Source organism: Corvus moneduloides, chromosome 3 (genome assembly GCF_009650955.1).
Source record: "Corvus moneduloides isolate bCorMon1 chromosome 3, bCorMon1.pri, whole genome shotgun sequence".
In the NCBI taxonomy this organism is placed as follows: domain Eukaryota; kingdom Metazoa; phylum Chordata; class Aves; order Passeriformes; family Corvidae; genus Corvus; species Corvus moneduloides.
Window position 1 is genome coordinate 91,307,003 of NC_045478.1, and position 20,083 is coordinate 91,327,085.

General features: G+C 39.7%; 1 protein-coding gene across 1 annotated transcript in view; it reads right to left on the reverse strand.

Annotated features, from left to right (window-relative positions):
• Positions 1 to 3,056: 3,056 nt before the first annotated feature.
• KCNK5 (potassium two pore domain channel subfamily K member 5) overlaps positions 3,057 to 20,083 on the reverse strand; it is a 35,744-nt gene continuing 18,717 nt past the window's right edge. Inside the window, exons 2-5 of the mRNA XM_032102738.1 lie at positions 11,965 to 12,076; positions 10,382 to 10,548; positions 9,106 to 9,274; positions 3,057 to 8,274 (exon numbers count right to left, since the gene is read on the reverse strand). Coding sequence (XP_031958629.1) covers positions 7,460 to 8,274; positions 9,106 to 9,274; positions 10,382 to 10,548; positions 11,965 to 12,076 — 1,263 coding nt within the window. The 3' untranslated portion in view covers positions 3,057 to 7,459. The remainder of the gene's footprint in view (positions 8,275 to 9,105; positions 9,275 to 10,381; positions 10,549 to 11,964; positions 12,077 to 20,083) is intronic.

Genomic DNA, 20,083 nt, shown 5'->3' on the forward strand with positions numbered 1-20,083 from the left:
CCTTACAATTATAGGCATATTATTGCGCCACATTATACTTTTATATTCAAATACAATTAAAATTGTGTCAAAGTACTTATTTTTTACCAAATAAATTATGTATAGATCTAACTTGAAAACATGGGTGCTTCTTTTGTTTAGCATATTTAGGAGAGTAGCCAAAAGAATGTTGTTAAAGGTTAGCATGGGAAATGTCGAAGAATGTCCGTAGGAGAAATACTGACTTGTACTTAAGATATTTTGTGTTTTAACCTCCTCACCCTAATTTCAGAATTCATATTTTCAATTTTTTTGTTCTGCTTTCTTTGTCACTCACAGCCCCACCCCAGTAAGGAGAAAAGGGGGGACAGGTTGTATTTTCCACAGCTTTCTCCATGTAGGAAACAACATAACCACCAAAATATGAAGAGTGAGTTATCACTCTTCTGCTCTTTCCTATGAGCAGCAAGGAGCGACAAGAAGGAGAAAAATTCTGGCGTCCCATAAAAAACATTCTAAAAATAGAGAACCAAAACTCTTTGACTTCACAGTTGTTTCAGTTTAACTCATAAAATCCAAAGTGATTATCAGAACATTTTCATCAGAATATTTCTCATATGTTAATATATTTTCCATATATCTACTCTTTTTTTTTTTTAGGCAGAAGGAGTTCTGGCTGTGGGCTGTACTTGGAATCTTGGCTATCAGAGGAAGCCCTCCCAACTACAACATAACACCTGGCTTTCAGGGAGCCTCTGTGCAGGATAATGCCTCCAGTATCCCAGTCCACATTAACTCTTCCTCTCCAGAGGAGCCCTGCTGGTGTGAAATAGCAAATTTCCTTGGTCAGTTAGCTGAGTATTTGTGGGTGTTTTGTTTTGTACCTCTATGCTCCTATCAGTCGTGGTACCACTCCCTGTGCTAGGCTGGCTGTGTAGTCCAAGATAACCAGTGCTGGCTACTTTGTTCACCCCAGAATAAAGAATACCTCCTTGGACACCTATTGTCCAAAAAACATCAACCCCCCTCACCCTCCGCAATCCCCCTGACCCCTTTTGAGTCTGTTTCTTTGGGAGTCAGTAGTAAAGGGCAGTATTGCACCCCTTTTTCCCTAAGTCTTTGCCCTCATGCCATGAGTCAGCAAAAGCAGGTATTAGCCAAAAACAAAGTGAAAAACAATTCTTCAGCACCCCCTTGAGTATCCCAGGCTGCACAAGATCTAGCGATGAGCAAGTCTGAGTGGAGAGCTAAGGGCCTGCCAGGCAGAGGCAATGCCATGGCTTTGCTTGCAGCAAGACAGGTCACTCTGGTCAGGTCTAGGTTTACTCCCACTGGCCCATCATTTCCCCTTGTTCCTCAGGGATGAAGCCACAGCCCACAATCACCCTGTAAAGCCAGGCAGGGTATGTGGAGGAGGCTCAGTCTGGGTGTAGGTCAGGGGAATTCTCTAACAAAAAGAAGTAAAAATCTAAGGAACGTTGTACTCAGCACAACCTTTTATTCCTATGTATTACAGTAGTAGTTATCTTACCAAGGGCAGGATGAGGCTAAAAATATGTTTTACAAAATAAAAAAGCTAAAAAACAAAGAAAAAACCCCCAAAACCAGCCAACCCTTGCTGACAGGCACAAGAGATGAACTTAAAAAGAAAACTCTTCCTCTTTAATCTATAGGGAACAGAGCTCCACCACTTCCTTGCATAAGAGGTATTTTATGGGTTCTCCAGGACCTGGGTCCAGCTACAGGAAATTGCCCCGAATGGAGTAGCATTTCCCTGTTTAAAATGGTCCTAAACCACAACTCGTCCTGCCTTTCTACTCTCTTCATCTCCCAGAATTAAAGGTTTGATTTCCCTGTGTCTACAAGCTGCAGGTTGCTGGTATCATGTTGCACCAGGCATTGTAAAGGCCTCTGATACATATTCAGTGAAAAGATTTCAGGCTTTTTCAGTGTCAGCTGGTCTGTGATTTTATCGATTAAGCTATTGTGTGCACAGAACCCTGCAGCCAGGCATGGACCATAAGAACAGGTGTGTAACACATACAGGTTTGTCCTGTTTTCCTACTTCTTGCTACCCTACCCTCTATAAATTAATGACACTACCGAGGGCAGAAGGTGAACAATAGTCTCCAACCTGCTGGGAGCTGACAGAAATATTACTGGGTGCTTACCAGAATCCATGCTATGTGCTGCCCTCAGCTCCATGAGGAGCTGCCACCTGCCTCTTTGGCTCTTTCTGGCATCAGTCACCAGTTGGGCACCTCTTCCTCCTTCACTGTCCCTCTGTTGTGTGGCTGGAGGAAAATGCAGAGTGGCTGTCCTTACTCAAATCCCAACAGTATCCACCCTTCACTCCTGTGCTCATGCATCTCCCCACTCTCCTAGCTCATGCCTCAGCAATTTCACTCAGTTGTCTAAAAGCCAAGGTTCAGTCTCTTCCTCCTCAGGCTGAGGTTGTCCCAATTTCTCCAGATGGCTGCATCTCTATCAGGGTTATAACCAAGCCACATTTTGATGCCCATTAAGGCAGGTAGTTAGCTATTTTCCAGTGTGTTGCCAAGGAAACTGCTGGAGCTGAAGGACTGCAAATACTTCTAGCCTGGAAAATGGTGAGCACTGCTACTAGAAATATTGTGAAATTTCATTACCAGCTACTCAGATATTTTAATAGCTCTGGCATGTGATTCAGATACCAGTCATAAATGTCCATTTTATTTTATCACAGTACTGATTAATTCTAACACTTCCCATCTCTGTTCATCTGCTTTAAAAGCAGCCCACTGATAAAACACAGCCCTTAAAATAAACTTCAGTTTATTTTTCAACAGCTGTCCAAAATCCACGCTGAATAATAGTTTGTTATGCTGTATCTAATTGAAGACCAGATGCCATTGAACTGAAGTCATCAATAACCCATACAAGTTCAGGCATCTGCTTGCATAAAAGAACTTGCTTTTTTGGCTCTTTGCCTTCCAGCTCTTTGGGCCAAGACCAGTCTCAGCTGTGAGGTGCATTACAAGTGTAGGTAGTTGTAAAAAGCAGGTAGTTGTAAAAAGTAATCTTGATTGCCATTCTTCTCATGTCAGAGAGGACAAATTGTAAATTTTTTATTGCAAAATATTAAAATAAATTACATTTTACAAAGACGTAGCAAATATTTACATACAGTGTGATTCCAGTGACAATCAGCAACAAAGAACAGACAGACAGGCATATTATGGAGTGATAAGGGTCAGAACTGTACAAATGTCAAAAGCCATACAAAAGACAAGCTAATTTTTAAAAGTTAAATCCATCACAAATGGAATGAATCCCACGAGGCACAAAAATTACAAGTCTACAACAAAGTTCTTTTGTTTCGTCAACAGACTTGTTTGTATATTGCTTTTTGCTCTCCTCATCTGTCTCTACACACTCTCCCAGATCAACCGGAGGAAAAATAAAATCTTAGCATACACAGCTGTGTCACCATGGATCTGTTATCAGTCTGGTTTTAATTCTGCGTGCTTTGTGATATCCATTGCCAGCAACAGATTCACGAATCATTAGTTCAGAAAAATTTAACACTCCGATTTTGTATTTCCTCAGTGACTTCGTACCAGTGTATCAGATGTGTCCGACCGCCTGGTGGGAGATGGGTATCCGGAAATGATGCCCTTCTGGTAAAAATAGCCTTCAACAGCACAATACAAACCCAAGAAGCATCACAACGATGTCATGAAAAACGGGGTCACATAGTCTTACAGCACTTGAAAGGCCTTTTGTAGGAACAGACTTCCATGGTCACAGTCCAGGATTTTTGTTTCAATTAAAAAAAAAAAAAAAAAAGAAAGTACTGGCTCATCTTGGCAAAATTAGTAAGTGAACCCATCCTTTGCATGATGTGACTGGAAATAAAATCTGCTTGTAGGCAATAGCTAGAAAGAAGAATTTCCACTGCTATTCCATCCCTTCCTTATACATGCTTTTAAACTTTTTTTCCTTCTTTGTTTAAAAATCCCCCTTTCCTCTCTTTCCAGGAAGAGATCTGTCTCACCTATAAAACCAATTCCACAGCTTTAAGAAAACTGTTAACATTGTTAGCCAAATGAAATCTTAATTAGTGTCCGAAGAAAATGTTTCCAGATCGACCAAATAATTGAAATAACTACAAGACACAACCAGGTAGCACTGGGGAATTCACTCAGAGGCACTTTTGGAGCTGAATAGAACAAAATCCAGCCTGGACACCCCTCTAAGTCACTACATGTAAATCTGAAGGCAGAAAAACATTAGTTTAGGTCCCCCAGGCAGCTTCTTTTCTCAGGACATGGAAGACAGGCAGGCAAAAAGCTGTCTTGTTTAGCACTTTGGCACTTCTGAGATGGCACCATAATTTTAAAAACCCCTGGGAATGGTTCAGCCTTTTGGAGAGAGCCACTATGAAAGCTATGCACCAACTAAACCCCTCCAAAACTCTGAAACATGTAGGGCTTAACGAGACCAATTCTGTTGGCCCCTGTGTAAAGAGGAATTTTTTCTCAGTGTTAAGATTACATTAAGGCACATGGTGGGATATCTTGAGAACAGTTTTGTGAGGTGTGATCATGTTTCCCCGAAAAACTGGGAATATTGTACTTTGTTTTAATAAATTTAAACTATTACTTTAAATCCCAAGATACTTATTATGCAGACTTATAGTCTATGCTGACTACACTGGGAAAGGCCAGAGAGCCACATCTAGCTTGATAATATGAAACAGATCCCATCTATTCTCAGCTCTGGCGTACAAGTGCACTTTGCTACGCAGAACAGAGTCTGGGTTCCAGTGTGCAACACCCCCTCCCAATCAAAGCAGCCCAGCCAAGTGTCTGGGTTGTATTATTTCGGTATTAAAGAGAATTTTTTTTTTTTTTTAAATGAAGATTGGACTATGCTTTTCCATTTCACGCACTTGCTGAAAGTCTTTTCTTTCCTCGTTGTCCTGTAGCTTTCTAATTGTTACTAAAACTTTGATCTTTGCATCAATAATGGAAGACAAGTTGGAGGACAACAAAAGCTATATGGAGTGCTTTCTCATTTTCTTTTAAGTTAGTGAGGACTTCTTAAAACAAAAAAATATTTCAAGAAAAAAAGAGAAGGCTAGACTGACTACACAAGCATCCTGCGCATCATGCACATAATCCTATCTAACATTTCTTACAGTTTTTAAGTACAGCTGTCAACCACAACCCTTCAGACACAAAAACCTGAAGGGCTTGGAGTAATTTTAAAACAGTGGGGATTAAGGTATCTTACTAGAAGTAAGTAAGAATCTTCTGGATATGGCCTCTCCTGCTTTCCTGTCAGATACAAGTCAAAGTCATCCAACCACCCCTGCTCCAAGTAGTGTAAATAAAATAAAATTTGATTATAAATGAGAATCTCTCTTCAACAATAATATCATAAATTGCAGATTAAATACCAAATCAAATTATGTTGACTCCACAGTTGTTTAGTATAACAGAGGTGGACACAAGCTGGCCACAATTTCACCATTGTGTTCACATTCTATTTGAAAAAATGTCACATATGTGGAAAATTCTAGGAGAGAAATAGACTAGGAAAGACAGTCGCTTGTTTCACAGTAGATAACTTCAACACTTCCCATCTAAAGGCTATCCAACCAGAGTGCCAGTTTCCCATATATCCTCCTCCTTCTGTGGAACAGGCCAGCAACTGAAGCTGCAGCCAATATTTGTAGTTATCAGAAAGAGCTAGTAATTTAAGATTAGCATTGCAAGGTTCCATAAGCTCTTCTTACAGAGCTAGTGAGTCTGCCAGCATTACACTGAAAACAAGACTAAGACACTGAAAATTTTTAACTGTTCACTGGACTTTGGAAACTTTTGGACATACCAGAATGACTTAAATACTCTAAAACCAAACAGATCAGCAGAACCTGATATGTTACGGTTTAAAGATCTTGGCTATTTTCTGTTCCAAGTATATTGGATAAAACTGAAGTCAGTACCTTTTGCCAGCATATAATCAAGAGCCTCATTTGAAAGAGTTGTCAGGGTTAATGCATAGATATGGAAAAAGAAAGTAAAATAAAACCATGGTAAAATTTCTTTGTAGCCAAAACAATTTGGGCATACATGTTACGAACGGACATGCTTCCTTCTAGTGGGTAGCCCATCTCCAAGTCAAAAGATAATACTTTTAGAAGCTTAGAGCCAAAGTTCCTTCTAAAACAAGTGCCTTATGGCCTGAAGTCACTTGATCACATCTCAGTTTGCCCAAGGTTTGATATTGCCCAACCTTCTTTCAAGTGGGATAGAATAACCATTGTATACACACATAGGTCAAACTCTAAAACCAAAAAAAATATACAAAGTGTTATCAACTGTTTCAAAAATCATCTCCCATTCAAGTCATGTCTGAAGTACCAAGGCAGAGAGCAAAATCAAACAACAATACTGACTAACACACTGCCCAGATCAGCAGCAGTGCTACAGGTCCCTTCTGACAGGCATTAGGGCATTTGGAGAGTATCTGTGCTTCCCAAGGTGATTTTTTCCTAAGAACAGTATCGGTGAAACTTCACCTGTACACAGATACTGTATAAAGTTCATTCAAGTATTTCCTTTAGGAAATGGACAGTGGAAGGACACTTTCAACATTAAAAAAGTTCATTGCATCCTGCTTGTGCTCATACATGCTTTGATCAGTAAGTCTTCCAGTCACTTTACTCTTTTAACAGTTCTGGGGCTGATGTGCAGCTTAGCAGCCCAACTGGTGAGCTTCATCCCAGATGATTCTTCCTTGTTAGAGGGCTCCTTCTCAATCCATTCCTTTAGAACTCTAAATTTTAATATTTTATTTATAAAATTAGAATTCACTACAATTTGACAAGCACTGACATATTCTACAGAGATGCTTCAGAAGCTTCCTTCTCAGTCTACCAGCACACCTCAGCTCAGATCTGTGTGTCCTGGCACTCCGTCTAAAGTTTCTCATTAAGTACAGCGTGCTAGCGCCGTATTTTTGGCGGTGACAACTTAACAATGGGCAACCCCCTTGATTTAATTTGTGATAAAAGCAGGATTCAAATCCAGGTTTTCAGAGGTGAAAGGCTAATGGAGTAACCGAACATGTTTGATGCCCAAAACAGTCTTGCAACAGTATACAGTTACACTCCTTAACTATTTCCTCAATGAAATGTATGAACTCAGAGCAGATCCAGTGTATTAACTAGTCTTTTCTATTTTGTTCAAGAACCATAATATCCAAAGAAGGAGTGGGACTCCAAATTCAACTGTTATTTTACAAGTGTGTCAGAAAAGCAAAGCTGATGGGCTCAGAAGCCAAGTTAGGATGGGAAAAGAAGACTGGAGTTTCTTAGTTTGGGACTTGCTTCTGTTTTCAAAGAGACAGGAGAAGCTGCAAACATATTTTTCTCCTTGCTCTATGTTCAATATGCACTGACCACTTTCAGAAAACCATTGTCCAGCATGCTTCACGTGGCAGCCTTCACATTGCTTACTGTATTATATTCATTCATCAGTTGTTCATAAGGCACAGAAAGTTCTAGCTCATTATTGGTAAAGGTAGATTCATCAGAGGATGGGAATTTTACCAGTTTTTTTGCGGTTTCAGATTCCTCTGCAAGATTATCATCCATAGAGGATTTTGATGTTTCCTCATCATCTGAGATATCTTCCTCTTCATCATCATCTTCATTTACAAATGTTATATTGGCATTCTCAAATATTAAGGGTCGATAGTCTCTGGAATCCCACACTTCACCTTCTTCTTCACTAATCCTGTCCAGCTGATTTACGAACATGGTTCCTTCTAGAGGGCTGTCTCCAATACGTTTATCATGGAGGGGTCTCAGTACATGACCATTCTGAATGTCCAGGGAAGCCTCATCATACTCAAATGACTCTGTCTTCGTGTAAGTCACCTGAACATCTATACTGGCATTCATTTGTTTGCCATTTTCCACTATAATCATTTTGTCATTGCTTGTCTTCAGGGCCTTCTTCCCGATTTGCTTTATAAGGTCATTGTAGGTCTCTTCCTTCTTTGAAAGAAAGCTGAAAATGTTGACATCCTTTGAGGTACCCATCTGAAGGGGTTTTTTAGACCGAGGATGGTTGTCAAATGATTCCTTTCTTTTTTTCCTCCGTTTCTTGATTGCTTTGTGGACTTCCACAAACATACTGACCTTCCAGTTAACAAAGAGTGAGAGCCAAGCTAGTCCCAGATAGATCCATAACTCCACAAAATATCTGTAAAGCGCATGATAGTTTGCATCTGGATTTACACCTACAAGAAATTTAAAAACAAAAACATTACTGAAAGAAGACTCACAGCTGATAAACCTTTGAAGTTATGACTCTGAGAACTACTCGCTTCCTCACTAAAAGAGCCTCGTTATTTTAACACTGGTCTGATAGGTAGTAAGTGGGGATCTGAAAGAAAAAGTTGATCCCACATCTTCCACTTCTTGGCCGCATGTATTCTGACCACTGGACTAACAAAATTAAAATGCAGCATATCTATCCTCTCCTTAAAAGATATAAAAGCGAACATTCTCCTGTTTGAAAACTACAAGTCTTCTTCCTGCCACTGAAGAATGTATATATAGGCACCTTCCTTGAGAAAAAGATTCAGAGTTCCACTTACAAGGACCACCTCTAAAGCCCTGAACAAAGCAGTGGATTTTAGAGAAAGAAGAGGCTTAGGAGGGAGAGAGGAATATACTCAGCATTCCCCATTGACTAGTTCTAGGCAGGTGTGGAGAGCACTGCCCATTGCCTACACATCCTGCTTAGTACACTGGACCCCATTCACACGTGCACAACTATCATGGTGGGTACAGTAGCTCCTTGCCTGAAGTAGAGACCTGGGGCACCAGAAGGACTTATGAACTCTGGAACTTGGCTGCCAAATTAACCCAATAAAGGCCTTAGGTGTCTACACCAACAGTGAAGAGACAGATCAAGTCCACTGAATCAGTACTGAGCCTTAAGTGAACATTCTATTCTGCAAAATGTGCTGGAAAAGCTTAGAAAACATCTTTTCGAATTAGAGTTTGGAAGTAGAATTGCCACACTATGCAAGTAATGAAGTAATACATAAAATACAATTACTGACCAGCAACAAAATCTCCAAATCCTATGGTGGTGATAGTGATGAATGAGAAATAGAGACCTTCAATGTAATTCCATCCTTCAGTCATCATGAAGACAAAGGGAGGAATAACCAGATGGACCAAGACACCCCAAACAATGAAAATAGCAGTGCATGTAATTTGGGCTTTCCTCTGTGAAGAAAAAAGAAAAAGTCAGGGAAAGATTTCAATTTTTTTTCCCCACCCATGGCACCAAGAATCATCTGACAGTACCAGATATTTCAGAGTTTTGTGCTAACAATTTAGCTACCATAATTAAAAGTCACTAAAAGTGACTGAAATAAACACACATTTTTTCCTTTAGGAAGAACTCCCTATTCTTACAACTATTTGCTAAAAAAGGATTATTTCCTCATAGTTTTCTTTCACACTCTTGGAAGAGTTTAGTGAGTCCCTGGTATTTTATAAATTGGCATGGGATATGGACATAGCACTCTAATCTAAAAAGCCATCAGTACCTCTAACTTTCCTTTTACTCTTCTGAATACAGAAGTTTTAAGATGTTTCTCTCCTACTTGTGTCTCCTTCCCTTTGCCACTCATGCAACCTCTGTACAAAACTGCACATACACATGTAGTTCACTATTATTTTCTGCACTTTCTTCTCAGGTGCAAAACCAAGAAAGTTCTGGCTCTGTTTCTGAAACCAGGACCCAAAGCAGTCCCAGTGCCCTCCAGGCACTATGACCCTGCATTGCCTCCCATCTCTGGGCAGAGTTAGAACTGAGAATTCATTTGCAGTGGGGAAGGGAAGGAAGGGAAGAAAAAACTCAAACAAACTCTCACCAGAACACCAACAAAAAGCCACAAACAAAAAACCACAAGCCAGTAATTCAGAACAAAATATTATTGTGCAGTAAGTTCACTGCACAGCAGGAAATATTCATGTTAGCATGCAGGCAGGTGGGAGCCAAGCAGGACAGCTTTTTTCATTTCCATGCCTGAAGGAGCTTGAATGAAATGTCTGTGAAATGAAGACTTATGTACATTTGTCCTAAAGGTCTTTAATGTAAGAAGTAGTACCACAGGTTTCTATGAGATCTCATTTTGCTAAACTTCTTGCAGAACTAACACATCAGACCCAATCCCTCTTTTAGTTATTTCAATGCAACATCATTTGGGAAAATTCATAGTTGTGCAAGTGTTCACTTACTACAAGATAAGCAGGCAAGTTAAGAAGTGTAAGCTTAATTCATGCATCAAAACTACACTGTTCAAGGGTAAACAAGTAAGGGCTTACCAGGCTTACTCCTCTTTTTGTCAGAAACTGGCCCAGCCTCTTGGCACGTCCTCCAAAGAACTTCCCCAGAGCACTGATCCACGTCAAGCAGAGAGGAACTCCAAAAAGCCCATAAAATATGCAGAAGAGACGCCCAGCGTGTGTCTTTGGAGAAACATTTCCGTAACCTGAAAGAGATAAGTATGTGGTCCGTCTGTTCTTGTTGAAGAGAATTCAAGGCACTTCTACCTGTGCACAAAACAACGTTGTGTGGGCTCCCACTGTGTCAGGCACTCCTTACTTCACCATCTAAAAGGGATTTTACTCCAGCTGCTGATCTTCTGAATCTGGATGCCTTCCAATTTGACTCTAGCAAACACGCAAAAAAACCCGCACTTTACGAGTTCCCTAGATTTTGTGCATCTTTTTCTGGACAAGATGGGATAAATACAAAATAAAGCTCATCTCAAAACTTCTGATATGATGCCCCGATCTTAAGCAGCACTATTAAAAACTTAATTTGATTCAATTTTATGGAATGAAACTCAAAATTCATCCTGAAGCTAGCTCCCACATGAAAGGTCCACTATACACATTTAACTTGTGACCTGGTACCTTTGCAGGGTAAGAGCTTGTGAGTTAAGTGCAAGGTAAGTAAGTGCAAGATATTTCAACTGAATTTTGTTCTTTGCTGGTCACAGAACCCAACAGAGCATTACAGACTCAGGCTTCAAAATCAGCAGCCTATTTTCTGAACTTCTGACAGAGTTTTCTTCTTTAGGTGTGTTATTGACTTCAACATTTTGTCATAAGTTACAATATAACCTGAGTATTGTGAATTTCAAATAATAAAGAAAACCACAGTACTGCATATGGTTTAACAGTAAGACTTCTAAATCCAGTCCTCTCTGGTTATTTTGCATTCCTTTTTTTTTTTAACTGTAGGTGCAACAAGTATCTAACAACACCATGTAGAAAGATTTTTCTGTAAAAGCAGAAGGCAAATGATGTTGAGTTCTGGAAACCTATGTATCAGAGGAGGAAGAAGTCTTTCAGTGCAGAGGGTCTTACAAGCACAAATCAGCAGTGATATTTAAAAAACAACAGCTGTTCTGCTTCACCTTCTTTTAAGAGGTGGATAAAAAGTCTAGCTTGCTCTGCAAGCCAGAAACACTGATGATTTAGTAGTAGCTCAAGAGGATGCATGTGTGTAACAAAACAGGAGTACAAAAACCTCATATGCACTTGCTTGAGGTATTAGTTTAATGGCATGCTTTGTTACGCTTTTGTTTTGGAATTTTAAGTGATTTGGAAATTTAAGTGCATGAATCAATGGAACTGGAATGACACCAGCCAACCCAAACAGCACCTGTAATCCATTACTGATTGGAAAGGCACACCTTTCTCTTCTGTACACCCATGGAGAGTGCCAAAATCCTCGTTTTTTTTCCTCTATGAATCTGCAGGTGAACACACACTCTAGGCAGCTCCAGCCATGGGGACTTTACTCAGTGGCTACACCTTGACACAGAAATGGGAGAGTACAAACACACTAAAGCCTACAGAAAACTACAGTTAGGAAGGCTGATATAGCAAGTATTTACCGATTGTAGTGATCACAGTAGCAGCAAAGATCACAGCGTTAGGCCAATTCCAGTTGTTGAAAGTATTGTTCCCAGTGATGGCAACCCCCTGTCCAGCAGCATCTGACACAATCTGTAAGGAAAAAGCTCACTGTCAATCTTATAAAATCCTGGCAGCCTAAAAAAGAATGTGCCTGTCCCTCTCAGGTTTTCCCCCTTAGTCCCCCTTTCAAAATAATCTCTGAATTTTTTGTGAAAGCTGGCCTAGTATATTCACTAACAATAATTTTATGAAATACTAAAAACTTGTTTCACATAAGCAAAAGTAGCACAGGTGCTCTGACATTTAAATAGGGAGTTTTAATTAGATAAACTTTTACTTGATTTACAAGTTTGAGCTGAATGGATCTCTTCCAGAGAGCAAATAACACTCCTGCAGACTAAACTAGCATTTAACCTCCAGTGCAGATCTTGAATCTGGTTTAGTATTAGGAATATCTTCAGAACTACTATCCATTTCAAAACACTGTTACATGCCTCAGCTTGACTTGGGCATGAATGTCATAGAATCCTTGGCAAAGCTCATGTGATTCATGTTAATTCACCTGCTGTCTCTACCAAAGTCAAACCATCTACAAGCAAACTGTAAAACTGTACATTTCAAAGACAGAGAAATTAACTTTTTTTCACAGCATTTCATGCAACAGGATTCCAATCATTGTCCTTGAATCAGGCCCTTTTCTTCTCCCGTGCTGGAATCTGGTATGCCATGACAAATGCAAAGCACTTGTTAACAATGGTCCAGGGAAGCAAGTGAGGTCAGCAGCATTTCTACAGATTCGGCCAGTCAGTTTTTTAACAGCTCTTCACATCTCCAGGTGCTCAAGAATTCTTAACCACTCACCTTTTGTAGGAAGGAGCTTGGAAGAACTAGCCTCCCCTCCTTTTCCAAAATTAGATTCTAGAAAACACACTGATTAAAAAACCCTAATTACTACTTAGCGTAGAAAGTGAAAGTTTCAGATCAAAACCATGCATCTTGCCGATGCTGATGTGCATTTCTACCTCCCCAGAATAAAAGAAAAAAGCCAAACCAATTTACTATATTGTCTCTGTGAAATCTCTAGTTATTTCAATCTTTGCCCTGTCACATCATGATGCAGTTAAAACCTTATCAGGTTACTCTGCTTTTTTCCCTTCAGAGTAAATACTTATCAAAACTCTGAGGCTACACCCATATACAGAAAAGGTGAAGATATCTCCAAATGTTGATCTCTAACGCTATCCACTTTCTGTGTTTCTCCCTCAATAAGTGTTGAATGTAAAAACTATCTTCAGCTGAGTACCTAAAAAATTGGAAGCAATGTACTTTTTTAAATTTTTTTTTTTTAGGAATAAACATGACAGGTGATGTTTATCTTAAACTGGCAAGAACTTATAAAGGTAACTACATCCAACTCTTCCTTCCCCCATCACCCCTTCCTTCCTTTCTACTTGATTAAGATCTGATCTTGGACCCAGCAGAGACTCAACACAAAGTTCAATCACTACTGAAAACATACACAAGTTAACACAGGTTTTAATTATTCTTCAGACTTAATACATATCACCACCCTCCTACTGCAATAAAAATGCCCTCAAAGTGAATGTATTGTGCATATACAAGATGCAAACAATGTAATTAAGAATGCACTTTCAACACAGAAGCTGTTACAGAAGATAAAAGGAGAAGCACTGAAAGTGAATGAAGGTAAAGAACTAGATTTTCTTTTTTTCTCCTGCTAAACTACAAGTGTGTGCAAAACTGCATGCAGTGCCTTTCCATATCCTACAGGCTCCGGATAGAAAAGGACAGAATTCTTACCAAGGCACTCATTTATCATGAGAAAGTGGTGTACAAACGAGAACCTAGAACAGGCAGGTCGAGAGCAGGCAACCTCCACCCTCTTCAAAAAAAAATGGATCACAAGAGATCATCTGAGGAGAAACCAATCAAAGTACAATTACTCATTTCTGCCACAGTCTGCAGATGAACTTCCTGGAAGCCCCAAAGGACATCCAAATCACCTGAAAAACACAATCTGTTCTCTATTATCCTTGAAAACATGCCTTGACTTCTTCCACTGCCTAAATGTTACACTAAGCACCAGTTTTCCAGTCATTTTCCATTCCATAAGCAGACTTGGATGTTTTTTAGTTGTTGTTTCCTCACAGAGCAAGTGATCTCTAAGAGACCCAGCGAACGATCAGTTCCCATTGTCACAGGCCATTATCTCATTACTCCACTTTGGTCTGACCTCATGAGCTCAGTTTCCCAGCACGTACAATTATGTCAAGACCTGCCAGGACTTGAGGTCTGGAGGTTTAAAGGGGGCCCAGATCTGAGGGGAAGAAGCTGCTGGACATAGCTGCCCTTCACAGCCAGGCAGCTAACACATGGGGGGCAGATGGCCAGCTCTACAAGTTATATACAGAGAACCACAGATACTTCTCCAGACACAGCTGACACCCTCTTCCTGTCCCTATTTGCACACAGCTATTGGCTATTAGCACAAAATTATCTGTCATCTCCAGTCCAGTCTTTTAAGTTACTTTATACCTGCAATAAGTCTGAATGCACTATATGCATGCCAGCTGCAGGAATGAAGATAGTCACAAAACATGCTTAGATAGCTTTGGTGCTGTGGGAAATATGTAGCTGCTTTCCAAGCAGCATAACTTTTGCCATACTGAAATAATTAAAGATTCTGGCTTAAAACAAAAAATGTGAGTGGACATTATACAAGTGAACAGCAAACATGGCTGTGTTTTTTTGCCTGGCAAATCTGTTAGGCTCTAATGTCAGAGATGCCTTTATCTCCATATGCTAGGATACAGAATGCCCCAAGTTGGCTGTGCTTGATTTCTCAAACTACAGAAAACTTCCTCCAAAAAGTCTTTGGATTGTAAAATAGGAAGCAAGGAAGAAGAGGGTAGATAGTGCAAGTGTTCTTAGTATCTTGAAAGATGTAATTTAAAAATACCTTTTCAAGTAAGCCCAAATGCAAAAACTGAAAATAGCTAACTCATAATTTATACATTGCCTTAGGTCTCACCTCAGGACAGCTAATACTGATAAAGGCAGGACTGTATTTTCAGTCAAATGTCTTTTGCCTCACAGAATTAAACCCTCTCTTCTCCCTCATTCCCTGCTTCTCCAGTTCTGCTTCTTGGCAAGGGAAAAACGCAAAGAAGTTTTAGGGACTCTTGTGTTATTATTGGAAGTTAAACAGCCTTAAAACTACCACCTCTTCTGGAGACATTAACACAAGCAGAAAAAGGGACGTAATTTGAAAGTAACCAAGCAGACAATATGCTCCATTTGCAAGGTACCTCTTCCCACTTTCCCACAAACCCCAGCCCTGCTCCAATACAGCCTTATGTTTCCTGGCTTTGGTGACATTTTTATTAACCCTCTGATGACCAGGGAAACTCCAGATTCACCAGGCATCACAGGAAATAGTTGTTAAATCTCCTCTGTCTTGGACAAAGGAGAGCCATTTAGGCACATACCACTTGAATCCCCCCTATATGAGTAAGAGTAGGGCTGAAAAGTTCTCAAAACAAATTCAAAAATAGCAAGGCGAAGTCTTGGCCCAAATAGGGCACACACCATTACTAATTTTTTTCTAAGAGTTAAGGAGTGCAAAAAAGTTGTGATACAGGTTTTGCATAACAAGTAAGAATGATTTAATATTTGGCATGAAATCTTAAGATACTCTAATAAGGAAGGGTCTGATGACAATAAGCAATAGGAAAGAAAAAGGACTTCTGGGGTACTTGTGGCCAAATAGACAGATACACCAGACTGAAGACAGAAGACAATAAACTGGCTATATATAAACTAGAGCAACAGATCCTGCCCCACAGGCACACTATTACATACAGGAAGAACAGCCAGATATTGCTCAGAGCCAGGTCTCGTTTGAAGAGGCTAAAGCCTCCCATCTTATTCAGAGCGTTCCCTGGAGATTTGACGTGTAAGTCTAATGGCAGCTTTAAGGTTCTCCCAGTGGTACGAACAATCGTCTTTTGAAATGCTGCTTTTCCACAAGAAAGGAGATGTAATTGAATTATTAAGCCTGAAATCAGACCCAGTGGCTTTCATTCTACTCTCAACAGTATTAGACTGTAATGGACAATCACAGCTCGCTACTGGATCCAAAAGCTGAATCCACTAAAGCAGTAACTGACCCATCCTTTGATGGCTTTGTCCTCACTTCTGACTCCAAAAGAACATGGGAGTAATTTCTCTTCTTTCTCAAGTTCTTTTATCAAGGATGTAAAGATTTAGTGCACTGAAAAACACTGAATTACAAATCTACCAAGGACTTCAGAGACTTTCCTACAAGGAATAAAAGCTTCAACAGCAATCTTTTTTCACACTGACATCTAAACCTTTTATACAATTTGAAGAAACCAGAAAAGTGCAGTAATTATCTAATCATAGGTACGTATAATACTGACAACTTAGTCAATCACAATAAAATTGTCCAGGGTAACAAATTTTAAATTTAAACTATCAGATGAAACTCATATACTGCTGTTCATTTCAGCTTTAACCAAATGCAGTAGCAGCAGGGCAAAACAGATAGGTGAAGTCATACAAGCATTTGTATGAACAAAAAGACTAAAGGAACTCCTGGTTACCTTAAAATACACAAACAATTAAAATCCATGCCCATGAAAACTGCACACCCTTTTACTTGTCCCACATGGGTTTTGCAGTGGCTTAGGTTTTCTGGCTCCAGCTATAAACTTACAGTAGCAGTCAGCTGTTTATAATAATCATATTTTTAAATGCAATAAAAACACATTTCATTGTTAATGAATATCTTTCCAATAATAAAAAACTTGAGTCACATGTTAAGACTCCCAGGTCAGATATACATTACAAAGTTCTGCTGACCTGGATAGTACTGTCTCAGGATTGATTACACATACATAAAGGGAAAAGAAACCCTCTCAGCCAGTAACCCTTTTCAAGGAAGAATGTCTGTGGGTGGTCACAGCTAGATTGACAGGACAGCCTCCTCAGACTCCTTATGCAGACAGGCAGCACAGTGGCCATGGCCAGAAATTTCCTGTTCTGTTGGCATATTGCACTTTGACATCTGCTTGCACATTAAAAGCAGCAGAACCTATTTCACAGGCACAGTCTGAATTTTTTAAGTACTTTATAGCTAGATCAAGTTGTAGATTCACAGTCAAACTCGAATATATGCATCCTGGCTTACAGCTCAACTACTGACTAAGTTTGTGGGTTTAGTTGTTAAACAACAAATATATAATATAACACTAAATGCCATAATCTATTGTTCTGAGTTATGGTCACTGGAGAAAGTGAGAACAACAAACAAATGAAGTAGATATTGAAGGTGACTGGCTTTCACTCTGCACCCCTGATGTGCCCCAACTGAATGGAAGACACCGTCCATCAGAGAAAATATTTTCCTCTCTGGAATACCTTGGCAGCTTGGGGTTTGGGCAAGGAAAGGGAAAGTGAAGCCAACTATGCAACTAATGATTTTACCAATGAGTAAAAAACTCTCCCCAATTACTTTTCATGTCTAGATATATGAGGTGTATACAAGTAATGTTCTATTAAAATTTCCTGTTTGAGTTTTTCAAAGACTTCATATTAACCTATATATTCTTTCACCTCTCATCCCAACCTCAATTACAAAGACAGATGCAGTACTGCTAAGAAAATCTTGCTGTGCCACGCTGCTTACTTTGGTAGCCAGAGATACAACGTGGCAGAGCTGCAGAAAGCCCAGAGAATTCACATACGGTGAAATGATTTCATCGAGGCAGCAGAAAGATCAGCTATTCCCATGTCATCTTTAGGATGGCTGCTATACACGTGTCTGTGCACACAAATGGAAGCTCATCAATTCTTGGAAAGGAAAAAAATTCTTTAAGGATTAGAATACAAAAAGACCCACACAGCCTAGAATACAGAACAGCAGCACCCTATCTGGATGCTTATTTCTTCCACTTGGCACCTGGCACCTTTTGTATGTAATCTGCTCAAGGCAAGAGCTCCCAGGAAACGATGGTAGTTACCATCCACCCCTTTTGAGCAGCTCAAAGCCACCAGAAAGGCACACAGTTGTGGCTCCTGCCATCTTTTTCACTCCCACCTCTACTGTAATGATAGACTTACCCTGACTGCTTGCTTGGACTCAAGAGCTCCCAGCTGAATCACGCTGGCATATGACCAGGGCCAGCACACAGGGCCAAGTGTACAAGCCTTTGAGGCTGCCTTCGCCGCTCGACAGTCTCTGCAGGATTACACGAACCAGCAGGATTTAGGATAGCTGACCTCTCATTTCCCTCTCAGCATTATCTGTGTTTGCAGTATGAATTTTGTGTTTGTCAGGGCAAGAACCATGCCAGATGTAAAAAGAAGTCTTTTAGCTGAGCCCTGGATTTCCTACTTGTCTTCTGTGGGGAATGGTTTGCGACCTTTTTTGAGAAAGAAAAATAAGACAAATGAACCACATTGTCTCAGTCTGACAGGCAACACTCTCGTGTCTTGCTAACCTGTGAAAGTTTTACTGTCCTTTACTGACCTATGCAGAGAGTTGAGCTGGAAGGTGGTTGGGGCAAGAGGTGCAGGATATGAGTCAGCAGCACCTGCGCTATAGAAGGATGGTGGGAATTAACAAATTCCACATTAAATGAAGAGGACATCAGTTGACGACACAAGTCTGATTCCGGATCAACTGAACATAAAGGAGTGACTCCTCAGCTGGCCTATATTAAACTAGGTTCTGCATCTGCAAGACTCTTGATAATCCTAGAATTTATACAGTCTGTTTTAACAAACAAAACCCAAGGCAGAAAGAGCACAATGGGGTTATGGACAGTAGCCACCCACCACAAGGTCAAAGCTGAAACTGAAGCAAAAAATTGGAAGTAGTCATTGAGGGAATAACATTAACTTTCACTTCTAGAAGAACAGAAACTCCACAAGCTTCATGCTTGGTGTTGACAGATGTAAATAACACACATAATCAAAAGAATACATGAAGATTATGCAAAAAACTAGAGAGATCACTATGAGTATACAGGATTCCTTCCCCCTTATCTATGAATTGAAATGGAAAAAAAACCAAAAAACTCTGGAAAGCAAGTGTTACTTCCCAGGTTTACATTCCTGCGTAGATCAACTACAAATAGCAAGGGATAAGTTTTCCCCTTGCTGTCACAACCAATCACTCCATAAATGCAGTACAAGTGCTATTGCAAGGAGATACATATTTTGCATTTTTCTATCAACACTTTCGTCTTAAAATATAGTTCTCCTATCAAAGGACAAAGTTTTGAAAATTCCCAGTAGGGGAAAAAAATCCTGGCAAAATATGGTTTAACATACTTCAAAGGGAGGAGTTTGTTCCAGCAATAGCAAGATTTAATTCAGAATGAGATTATATTTTTACACTTCTATCAATACAGCAGATAGAGTATTCTCACTTTTCCACAGTCTTTGGAGAAAGAAGAACAAGAAAGAAATAAGTCTTTTTTTTTTTTAACTGCTTCGACATGTCAGTGGTTCTTGTTTGCGTGCTTTTAATAAGGCAATTATAAAAGTTATTTAAATTTGCTAAAAGTGACTTTAAATGATCCACCAGTATCTTATAGCATACAAACCAGACACGTGTATGTAGAGTTCAAATGCACTGTATATAACACACTTTATCCAAAAGATTATATAACAAGATTGAACTTGCTCTGCAGAAAAAGTTTGGCTAATCTTGTTGATTCTTCATGTACCCAGCCAACTTCTTAGTGTTTCATTCTGTTCATGCAACAGTGCTTCTCAATGCACAAATGAATAACAGAACCAAGACACTCCATTGCTTTACCTTCATTATGCTTTGGCCTGTCAGGAACTTGTACCTTCACCTAAGCAGAATTTTTCTTACCTAATTGAGCTTCCAGCACCTGCCACTTCATACAAAGCTGTCCCCACATCTAAGCCTCGTATTTAAAGAATGCACGTAAACACATGCCTGGTTTTCACTTTGCATAGTTTTGTGATATAACAGACAGCAAACTAGACTCATTTTTGGCTGCTAATTTAGAACACAGC